At 53.1% G+C, this 11,216-nt stretch overlaps 1 protein-coding gene across 1 annotated transcript; it reads right to left on the bottom strand.

Annotated features, from left to right (window-relative positions):
• Positions 1–184: 184 nt before the first annotated feature.
• Positions 185–759, bottom strand: LOC110590232 (translation initiation factor IF-2-like). The gene is made up of 2 exons (XM_021700988.1): positions 510–759; positions 185–456 (listed from the first exon to the last, which is right to left on the bottom strand). The coding sequence occupies exons 1-2, from the start codon at positions 757–759 to the stop codon at positions 185–187; spliced, it is 522 nt and encodes a 173-aa protein (XP_021556663.1).
• Positions 760–11,216: the final 10,457 nt, after the last annotated feature.

Below are 11,216 nucleotides of genomic sequence, written 5' to 3'. Positions count from 1 at the left end.
CCTTAAGGGAGTCCTGGAAGAAGTTCTGCCCAACCCTCCCCCCACCCCACCCCCGCCCCGCCGGGCTGCGCTCTGGGCTGCGTCTGGCAGGTTCCATCTGCAGATGCCGGGTCACAGGTGAGAGTGGGGCTCGGCGGACTAGAACTCGGGTCTTTGGCGAAGGCCCCGCGCAGTCCATCCCGGCTCAAGGAGACGGGGCCACCTCAACAGGCCAGGAGACACGGAGAAGGGGGCTGCGGCTCCTGAGGTCGCGGAGGATGTCCGGCGTGCAGGGTCCCAAGGAAGCCGCCTCCTCCCGGAAGCCGTCCGGACCGTGCAGCCCCGGGCCGCGGAGCAGACACAAGGGGGGCGGCGTCGGGGGCCACCGGGGCGGCAGGCGGGGCGAGCCTGGCACGGTGCGGCCGGCGGCGGAACAGCCTTTGTCCTTTCCTGGCGGCCGCCGCGCCGCGCCGTCCCCTGCATGTGGATGAGGCCGCGCCGGGCGCCCCGTCCTCCCCCCCCGCCCCCACCGGGCTCCGACGGCCTCCGGGAGCCCCGGGGTGGGGCGGGGGCTGGGGTCCGGCGCTGGGCTGCGGGCGGAGCATCCAGGTGCGAGCCCCGAGGTGCGGGGAGTCTGGCGGCGGGGGAGGGACCCTCGAAGTTGGGGGCGGGGATCTGGGGGTAGGGAGCAGGACGACCCCGGGTGGAGGGCTGGGGGGACGCGGCGGGGGAGGCCACCGGCGAAGCTTCAGCCTTCGCGCTCGCGTCGGAGTCCGGCATTCTTGGCGCCCTCTGCCTCCCGCCCCAGAGACGCGTTCAGCAGCAGGCTTTCTTAAAGGAGCCTCGCGCAGGGGGTGGGGTGCGGGCGGTGGCTCGGCTCCGGACACTCCTGATGTCGCTGGGTGGGGTGGGGGGCTGGGGTGTCACTGCTGGTTTGCCTCCCCCCACCCCACCAGTTGCCTTTGCAACGCTAGGGTCCGCTGGGAGCGGGTCCAGCGAGGGCTAGTGCGTCCAGCGGTTGGCGCGAGCCTCACGCACCGGCCAGGAGCCTGTGGGTTTTGAGCACGGCTCCCGAAATGGGGAATATGGGATTGAAGAGAAGGAGTGACTCTGGGGCACCCTTAGGATGGAATTTGCATGTTATTGTCCAGACCCACAGTTCAAGAGGACATTTTAGTGGAATTGAACTAGAATCTGCAAATCCCAATGGGAAGAAAAAGTTGGCAAGATTGGTTTACATCCCAAAGTCAATCAGTACAATTCCCCACATTAACAGAAAAAAGCAAGAAAACCATAACATCTTCTCAATAGATTCAGAAAGTAGTCATCCATGATTTAAACAAACAAAATATGCTCAGCAAATTAGAAACAGAAGAGAACTTCCTCAGTCTGATAAAGGTTTCTACCCAAACCCCAAGCCCTCCAAGAAACAAAGCAACCCCCCAAACCTTACAGCTAACATCACGTTTAATGCTGAAATGTTGAATGCTTTTCCACTCAGACGGGAAACGAGGAAGAATATTAGCACTCATCAACATTGTGCTGGAGGTCCAAGCCAGTGCAATAAGGCAAGAAAAAGGAGAAATTGGGCTCACCTTTTCGTCGCCAAAATTTAGAACTACGACCACACTAAATGCTTGTGAGGACGTGGAGCAACAGGAGCACTTATTCATTGCTCGTTGGAGTGGAAAATTGTATAGCTACTTTGGAAGACAGTTTGGCAGTTTTTTACAAACCATATTCTTAGCATGCAATACAGCAGTCCTACTCCTTGATATTTACCCAAATGAATTGAAAACGTATATCCACACAGAAACCTGTGCATGAGTGTTTATAATAGCTATATTCAAAAGTGCCAAAACTTGGACGTAATCAAGATGCTCTTCAGTAGGGTGAATGGATAAACTGTGGTATGTCCACACAGTAGAGTGATATTCAGTGCTAAAAAGAAATGAGCTATTACGCTATGAAAAGACATAGTGAAAACATAAATGCATGTTATTAAGTGAAAGAAGCTAATCTGAAAAGAAATAGAAAGGTCTGAAAATAGGAAAGGAAGACATAAAACTGTATTGTGGCTCAGTTGGTTGAAAGTCCAACTCTTGATTTCGGCTCAGGTCATGATATAAGGGTCATGAGATTGAGTACTGTGTTGGGCTCTGTACTCAGCTGGGAGTCTGCTTTAAATTCTCTCTCTCCCTCTACCTCCCCACTCTCTCTCTCTCCAAAATAAATAAATAAATCTTAAAAAAAAAAAAGACAAAACTGTCTCTTATATATGACACTATTGGGTAAAAAAATAAAAAAATACACAAGTAAATTTAAGGTTAGTTAATTTAGCAAAGTCACTGGATACTAGGTCAATATATAATAATTAATTGCATTTCTTTTAAAAAAAAGATTTTATTTATTTGAGAGAGAGAGAGACAGCATGAGAGAGAGTGAGCACTAGCAGGGGAGAGGCAGAGGGAGAGGGAGAAAGAGAATCCCAAGCAGACTCCATGCCGAGTGTGGTGCCCAATGCAGGGCACGAAGTAGGGCTCACTCCCATGACTCATGAGATCACGACCTGAGGTGAAACCAAGAGTCAGATCCTCAACTGGGTGAGTTATCCAGGCACCCCACTAATTGTATTTCTATGTACCAGCACCAATTAGAAAATAAAATTTCTAACAGCGTAAAAATCAAATACCTAAAAACAAATCTAGTGAATTATGTGTACAATTTCTATACAGAAAACTATAAAACATCACCGAGAGAAACTGTAAAACATATAAATTAATTGAGGAGTATACTCTGTTCATGGATTAGAATTTAAGGTGTTGGTTTTCTTCAGGTTGATCTATAGACTTGATCTAGAGACCCAAAGCACTCACATTACTCCCAAGGGGTTTTGTTGTTATTTGCTTGGATTTGGGGGAGGGGGGAGAGGTAGCGAAATTGGACAGGCTGATTCTAAAATATATATGAAGAAGAACAAAGTTGGAGGATGTACAGCTAACAACCACGCGGTAACCGTGCAAGGATAAACTAACCAACCAGTGGAACAATGCAGACATTGCTAAAATAAACCCATCCGTCTCCAGGCTCCTGGTGTACCACCACAAGCCGACATCCCAGAGCACAGACTTTTCAGTAAATGGTGCCAGATCAATTAGGTATCCATATTGAAAAAAAAAAATACCCTTCATCTCTACGTTATACCACATCCTAACACCAAGTCCATGGCCGGGTGTATGAAGTGTGCGTGTGGAGGTAAAAACAACAGAGCAGCTGGAGGAAGACGTAGGGGAGAGAATAGATTCACTTTCTTAAACAGGACACAGAAAGCACTATTGGTAAAAAAAATAAAATAAAATAAAGATGAATTGGACTCCGTTAGAAACTTCTGTTAATCAAAAGGCATGATTAAGAGAGGGAAAAGTAAGCCACATGTGAGAGAAGTCATTTCAATATGTATATCTGATAAAGAGCTTGTATCTAAAAAATATGAAAGCCACTACAAATCGGTAGGAAGAAGACTTTAAGTAGGTGCTTCACAAAAAAAAAAAAAAAAAAAAAGATGTCCAAGGGGCTGGTAAACTCCTGAACAGGTGCTCAACCTTATTAGTCATCAGGGAAATGCCACTTAAAACCAGAATGAGATACTACCGCACATTCACCACCGTGGTTGGTGAGGGTGTGGAGAAACGTAGGACTTCTGTACTGTGCTGCAGGGGTGTGCTCGGCGCCCCCCGCCCATGCGGTACACCATCCGGCTGTATCTCCAAGTGCCCATGGCCCAGCATCTCCATTCTGTATCAGTTGCCTATTGGGTAGCACCTCAGATCCTCTAGCCTCACCTTGCTACTTTTTTTCCCACTTCAAGTACAACCTCCTGGCTCCTCCCATCATGCCCTGGGGCTTCTCTGCTACCTGGGGTGTGGGATAATGAAGGACCACCCTGGCACCCACAAGCTTGTAACCAAAGTGCAGGGGAGTGAACACACTTGGGCTTATTCTTTGGTGATGACAGATGGGAGCCAGTGGATAAATTCTTCTCCGTCCTTGACCTGGATGGACTGTCACAAATCACATTCATTAGAAATTCTCTTGTGAGAGGGTCCCTCAGGCTCAGCAGTCAGATGCTTTTGTGCCAAGTGGTGGACAGCTCTGAAACTCATCTCCGTATTGGCTCTCTTGCCTTCCTCACTCCCTTTCTGCTCCCTCTTGATTCCCTGCGATTGCATCCCTTAATTAAGAAGCACCACCTAAGCTTTTTTATTATTATTATGTTATGTTAATCACCGTACATTACATCATTAGTTTTTGATGTAGTGTTCCATGATTCATTGTTTGTGCATAACACCCAGTGCTCCATGCAGAACATGCCCTCTTTAATACCCATCACCAGGCTAACCCATCCCCCCACCCTAGAAGCACCACCTAGGCTTTTGCCTGAGACTGTTTCTGGAGAGCCCGGGCTAAGAGGCACTCCCAGGGATATACCCAATGGAAATAATGTATAAATGCACTAAAAAACATCTACAATATTATTTATAGCAGTGCTCTTCACAGCAGCCCCAGACTGGAAACCCGTATAACCATTACCCATAGAATAGATAAGTACATCAGAGTACGTTCAAATTCTGCAGGAGATGAACACAGGAAATGGGCACTGAGCAAATGGACAGACAAACAAATTGCTACCAGGTCGCAATGTCCATAAATCTCAAACACATAATGTTGAGCAAAAGAAGCTGAATGTGATATTATATTCTGGGGTGATGCCAGTTACATGAAGTTCTAAAACAGGCAAAATCAATGTGTGCTGCTAAAAGCTAAGATAGAGGTCATCCTTGGAGTTAAGGACTGGGGGAGGGGCATGAAGGGGATTCTGGGGTGTTGGTCATATTCGACGTCTTTTTCTGGATGCTGGTTATAAAAGAAGCTCAGTTAGTGAAAACTCATCAAGCGGAACATTTAGGATTTGTGCAATGATTTTTTTGTAGGTAGGTTCCACTCGTTTTAATAAGAACAGGACATTCATCATGTCCTAGGCAGGGTCCCTGGGTGGGAGAGGATCTGCTTGGTGTGTGTGTGTGGGGGGGCGTCTCTGAGCTTGCTCCTTCCCCACCAGATCCTCATGGGCACTGAAGCCCTCTCAGGGCTCCCACACCTGTCCCGGCCTCAGTCCCTCTCTGCTTACGTGTTCCAGCCCGGTATCCTCTCAGGCAGCCTCAGCTTCTCCCTGACTGCCACCCTGGTCCGGATCCCAAACCACTCCCTGGCCCAGTCTCAAGCATCTCTTCAATGATGCTTCTTGGGGACCTCTCTCTGCCTCTCTCTCATGGGGTTCTTAGCCCCAGACATTGTTGCTGTTCCTTCTTGCCTTCTCTCTCCTCCCTCTGCCCCCTCCCTGGACAGCCCCTACTCATGTGCAGCCCTAACAATGGCAAGCCCAGGGCAGGAATACAAATTATATATACATACACACACACACATATATATATATATATATATATATAAAAGATTTATTTATTTTATTTTTTATTTATTTTTTTAAAAGATTTTATTTATTTATTTGAGACAGAGAGAATGAGAGATAGAGAGCAGGAGAGGGGGAGGGTCAGAGGGAGAAGCAGACTCCCTGCAGAGCAGGGAGCCCGATGCGGGACTTGATCCTGGGACTCCAGGATCATGACCTGAGCCGAAGGCAGTCGCTTAACCAACTGAGCCACCCAGGTGCCCAAGATTTATTTATTTTAGAAAGAGAGAGAGGGAGAAACTCAAGCTCAGCGTGGAGTCTGCACAGGGCTCAATGCGGGGCTCGATCCCATGACCCATGAGATCATGACCAAAGGTGAAACCAAGAGTCAGATGCTCAATGGACTGAGCCACCTAGGCACCCCTTCACATGGCTAAATATTTAGAAGTTATAAATGAAATTCTGCCATGTTCCAGCCCTCATTCACACCCCAGGCTAGTCCTGAAGGCCACTACCAACTGAGGGAAGGTAGGGGAGGACCTGGGGCAGTGCCCGAGCCTGCTGGGCTTGAACACATACCTGGGATGGCGGTTGGCCTGGTCGCCCTTTCCCCTCACCTCGGTTTTCCAACCTGGGATTTCCAGACCTTTCTAATTCCCTCTCAAACGTCACTAAGGGACAGAGAGTGGAGGAAGCACTGTTCTGGGGAATGTGGCCTGCCTGATCGCTCTTCTTGGTGAGAGCCAGCTTTATGAAAGCATCATCTCTTTTTCTGGTTTCCGAGAGTGGACGTTGTGCCTGGCCCCGTAAACACACACACAGACACACACACACACACTCACTGCTCTTAGCCCAGCGTCCTCCAGTCTGGGGGGCCCTTGTATTACACCTGTTCCTCTCCCACAATTCACCTTTGTTCAGTTAGTTCTCACTTTAAAATGTCCTATGAGACTGAACTTAAAACAAAAATCTTCATATTTGATGCTGGTGACATTGTGGATATGGTGTGGGGGGCCTATCGCAGGGACCCCTTGCCCAGGACTAAGGAATCAACTTGCACACTCAGGGCTTCTAGAATGACCAAAGGAAGGGTGTGTTGCCTCATAGGGTCCTCATCCACTCCCTCCTGTCTCCGCTCCCCGAGCTCAGGCTGCCCCCACCTTGGGCCTTTGTCACTCCGTACCACGCACCCCAGGCACCTGATACTCTCCGCCACCAACCCTTTCCTCGGGGCTGACAGCAGCTTCTTTGCCACCCCAGGATTGCTCCAGAGTGCAAATCTAGTCCCCCTCCCCCATGCTCAACTATCCTGGCTCAGGGCAGCCATGGGGATGCGGGCCAAGCCTTCACGCTGATATCTCAGCAGGGAGACCATTTAACTTATGGTCCACACTCGGAATGACAGTGGTTCTATGAGTATACACCAGGATGACAGGTGTAAACCAGGGAGTCCGAGCAAGCTGGGATGTGGGGTGAGTCCCTTTAAAGCCACTGACCCCAGCTGTGCCTGCTCAGCTGTTGGCCCCCACTTGCCTGGCCCATGCTGTCCCCCCGGGCCTGCACCCCCCTCCCACCTGTATGTTCATTTGTCTCTTGTGAGTCAGCCGGTTGTCACCTTCTTCAGGAAGCCGTCCTGGTCCCCAGCCTGGCTGGCGGGCCTATTTTGTGCCCACGTGGCCACCTTGGCTCGCTGCTTCTCTCCCCCACTGGGCCAGATCCTCCTCGAAGGCAGAGGCCTGGCCTTACTCCCAGCACATAGTAGGTCTTCCATGACGATGCCCGGGCGTCTGACCTGGTCCTGCTCTGCCACTGACTTCTTTTTTTTTTAAAAGATTTTATTTATTTATTTGAGAGAGAGAGAGAATGAGAGACAGAGAGCATGAGAGGGAGGAGGGTCAGAGGGAGAAGCAGACTCCCTGCCGAGCAGGGAGCCCGATGCGGGACTCGATTCCGGGACTCCGGGATCATGACCTGAGCTGAAGGCAGTCGCTTAACCAACTGAGCCACCCAGGCGCCCCTCTGCCACTGACTTCTAAACCGAATGAGTCATTTAGCGTCTGTGAGGTTAAGGGAGTGGGGGTGGTGCATGAGCCTTCAGGACCCACAGCTGTCCTGGGCCAGGGGGCGGGGGATTTCTTGTCCAGACCCTGGGGTTCCTGGGCCCACTGGTCAGAATAGAGAAATGGGGGGGACGGACGACCTTTGGGGAAGTCTGGGACTCTTGTGTCTTCCTGTGTCATCCGCATCCTCCCCTGAGGCCCCTACAAGCATGGTCCTGTGCATCTCCTCTCAATGGTGGTGGGGCTGTGGGAACAGGGACCGGTTGGAAACATGAAAAGTTGGGCGTTTGGGCCTCTGCTGTGGAACTGGGCTCTCCTCTCCCTCCTGGTCGTGCTAGTGCTGTCTCACTGGCTAGCCGGGAGGCCGGGCACCACCCTTGCCCAGGCTTTCACTCAAGGACATCTGCCATTCCAAAAGGTGCCACCAGAGGGCAGCTTCCCTAGTCCTGGGATGACACCCCCCTTCCCCCGCCCCGGGCCCCGCCTGCGAGGTGGCCTGCCTTTCTCTGACGTCAAACAATCAATCCAGGCCTTTGCTGGACCCTGTCCTAGGGGGTTGAGCAGGGCAGGACAGGCTTCCTGGGACCAGGACCCAGCTTCTCCTGGGACCACTGGAGTCATCTGGGAGACAGGCAAGTCCTTCCCAAGGGCTGCCCAGGCCTCCCCCTGCTGCTGCCTGAGTGGGGAAGCTTGCCTCCTGGCCCAAGAGATGCAGGGGAGGCCCCCGGGGCTGTAGGTGCTGGCCTGGGTCGGGAGACTCATAGTGAAACCAGAGACATCTCGTAGTGAAATTCATTCCGTGCAACACACCTGCCCGGGGCAGGCCTGGGGAGGGACTGGAAGGCAAGAGAGCTGCCTGTGGTGGTGGTGGCGTGGGGAGGGCCCAGAGCCTTATCTGATGGGCCCCGGCCTTTCTCACAGCTCAGTGGAGCCGCCCTGACAGGCCGACCATGGCCTGGTGGGCAGGGGCTCCGCAGGCCCTGAGGGCCCAGCCTCCCCACCTGCCCAATAGGCAGGGAGGCTGTGAGCCTGGGAAAGGCGCGGGCGGTGGAGTGGGTGCCACTGGAGGGGAGCAGGTGCCCAGGCAGGCCCCTCCGAGGCTCCAGTGTCTCAAAACACCAAGAAATGTCAAAACCAGTTGCAAAAAATTGAGGCCATCTAGAGAGTAGTTTGAACACTCTACCACTTGAAACGGAAAAACGGGACCGCACATCACCAGATCCTGTTTGGATTTGAGAACGCAACAGGTCCCGGGACGCTGCAGGACGCCATTCCGTGGGCGTGGACTTAGTCCTGCGGGTGGCTAGGGGACCGTGTGTGGAACATCACTGGGGGACCACACAGAAGGTCTGAGCATGACACCCTGGACGGGGCGGCCCTTTGGCTGCCCCCACCACCCCACCACCCACCCACACCTGGGTCCCCCTCCTGTGGGGGTACCCCCTGTGCTGACCGATGCTAGGGCTGGCTGGGAGGGCAGGGGGTCTGGCTGCCTTCGGTTGTGGGGTGAGCCACTCTGGAGAAACGGAGTCCCACTTCTCCAGGGATCCTGTCTGGATAGGGCCTGCAGGGTCCTGGGTGCCCCCAGAAGGGTCTGAGGAGGAGAAGCCTCAATGTCAGAAAGGTCGTCCTACCTCGGCCCCTGGCTGCCCTCCTGGGACCACCTCTCTGGGCACAAGCACAAGCCACTCTGGGTGGGCTGGGCTGAGATCTCTACTAGAGGAGGGTCTGAATCTCTCCTTCTGCCCCTGTCCTGACACGAGTCACCAGTGGGGCTGGGAGCCTCGGGTCCGCCTGGCACCATCACCAAGGGCCCTTACACCTGTTGGCACTCTTTCCCAAATGGAGATGGTGTACTTTCTTCAGACTCATCTCACAGGGAGAAAGGAGTGTGAGGTGAGGGTTCTCAGGGCTTTAGGTGGCTCCAGCCTGCCCCTGGGTGGGGTCCCCAGGGAGCCTAGCCAAGGTTGGGCCAGGCTGGGGGATAGGAACGGGGCAGTGTCTGGGGAAGAGGTGGCGGGGTAGAGGATCCCCCCCCAGGGAACTTCCAAGCATGGATTTTGCTTCACACCTGGGCCTCCCTTCCCTTCCCATCCAGAGGACACCCTCACTCCATTGCTCAGGCAAGAACCCTGGGGTGCTCCTCCTCCTCGTCTCCCTATCCCCCACCTCCCGTGAGCACCTAAATCTGGTCAATCCAATCAGATTCATTACCCCTTCTATAAAGAATCTTATAATGTCTTCTTGCCAAAATAAAATTCGTAGCTAATGTAACAACCCTCATAATTAAAAAAAAATCAATATAATGTCTTAACTTTAAAACCAGGGAGAAATAAAAGGGAAGTAACGTATAACTCCATAACGTGAATTCGGTTTTGAAGAACCCTTGGGTCTGACCTCCAGAGGACCCGGATGCTGGGCACGCAGAAGCCGCCAGGCTGTAGCCGCTGCAGACACAGACAGGCTCGCATGCCTGCCGAGGCCAGTGTGTCATCTTAGGGACCTGATTTTTCCAAGCGGCGAACGACCCTTGGTAAATTTCCAAAGGAAACAAGGTTCTGTCTCCACTAGATGTTCATGTGTGTTGCATCCCTAGGGAATTCTGCGTTGGAAAACGGAAGAAGCTTCCAGACCCTGATCGCCCCTAACAGGGTTTTCACCTACACCGGGATTCTTCCGCCTCGACACTAGGGACGTGCTGCTGTGTAGGGTGCGGCCTTTGGCAGCACCCCTGGCCTCCGCGCACAACAGGCTGGTGGCTTCCCCGCCCCGGTTGTGATCATCAGAAATGTCTCCAGTCATTGCCGAGGGTCCCCAGATGGCAAAATCACCCCCGCTGGGCAGGATGCCGCTCACATCCCAGGCCCCCACCAGCAATGCCTACAGCATCCCGTTTCCACGGCAACGCTTCCCGCCATTTCTGAAATGCCCATGGGAGCAGCAAGCCACTGCGGCAGGCTTCTCACCTACCTGGTTCTCGAATCCGGGGGTGGGGGCAGCCATGCCCAGAAGCCCCTTCCTCGCACACTCTGTAAGACCTGCTGTCCTGATTTCTCCCTCGGGCCCTGTCACCACCTCCTCACTGGCCCCTGCAGGGACAACTGGTCCATCGCTGCCACAGCCCCCATTGTCCCCATGCTCCAGCCTTGCCTGCCTTGCCCCTCCCGCTGCTCCCTAGGTCCTGCCTCCTCGTTCCAGTGGCTTGGGATCCTGTCTTTTCTTCAGCGTCTTTTGCTCTGGGCTACCTTGCAACTCCATCGATGTTTGGAGGAGCTTTATCTTGCAGAGGAGGTGTCCTTCTCCGGGGAACCCTCCCTGAACTGCCCCCTTCCCTGCAATGAGCTGGGCCAGCGTTTTCTTCCAGGTGTCCCAGCCCCCATGGCGGCATCCGCCCAAACCACTTTCTCCTCAGTCCCTCACCCCACCCCCACCGTCATCATCAGAGTCTGGCTCCAAGAAGGTGGCATGACTGAGGCTGTGGTTCAGTTTAATTCTGTTTTCATTCACTGAGGACTCCCGTGCCCCCCACCCAACTGGAAGGGGGTTCATGCTAAGGGGCAGGTCTGGGAGAACAATGGGTTACAACACTGGAAGGGAGCAGCCCGGGAGGGACCTGGAATCTCGTCTCCCTGCCCAGAGCTTCGGCCCCTTCTCTTATGGAGATGGGGGGGCGGCTTTAGGGGGACATTGGAATTTCTCCAGCCAGAAGT

The sequence above is a fragment of the Neomonachus schauinslandi genome, chromosome 16 (genome assembly GCF_002201575.2).
Source record: "Neomonachus schauinslandi chromosome 16, ASM220157v2, whole genome shotgun sequence".
In the NCBI taxonomy this organism is placed as follows: Eukaryota; Metazoa; Chordata; class Mammalia; order Carnivora; family Phocidae; genus Neomonachus; species Neomonachus schauinslandi.
This window is presented reverse-complemented; position numbering and strand designations above follow the sequence as displayed.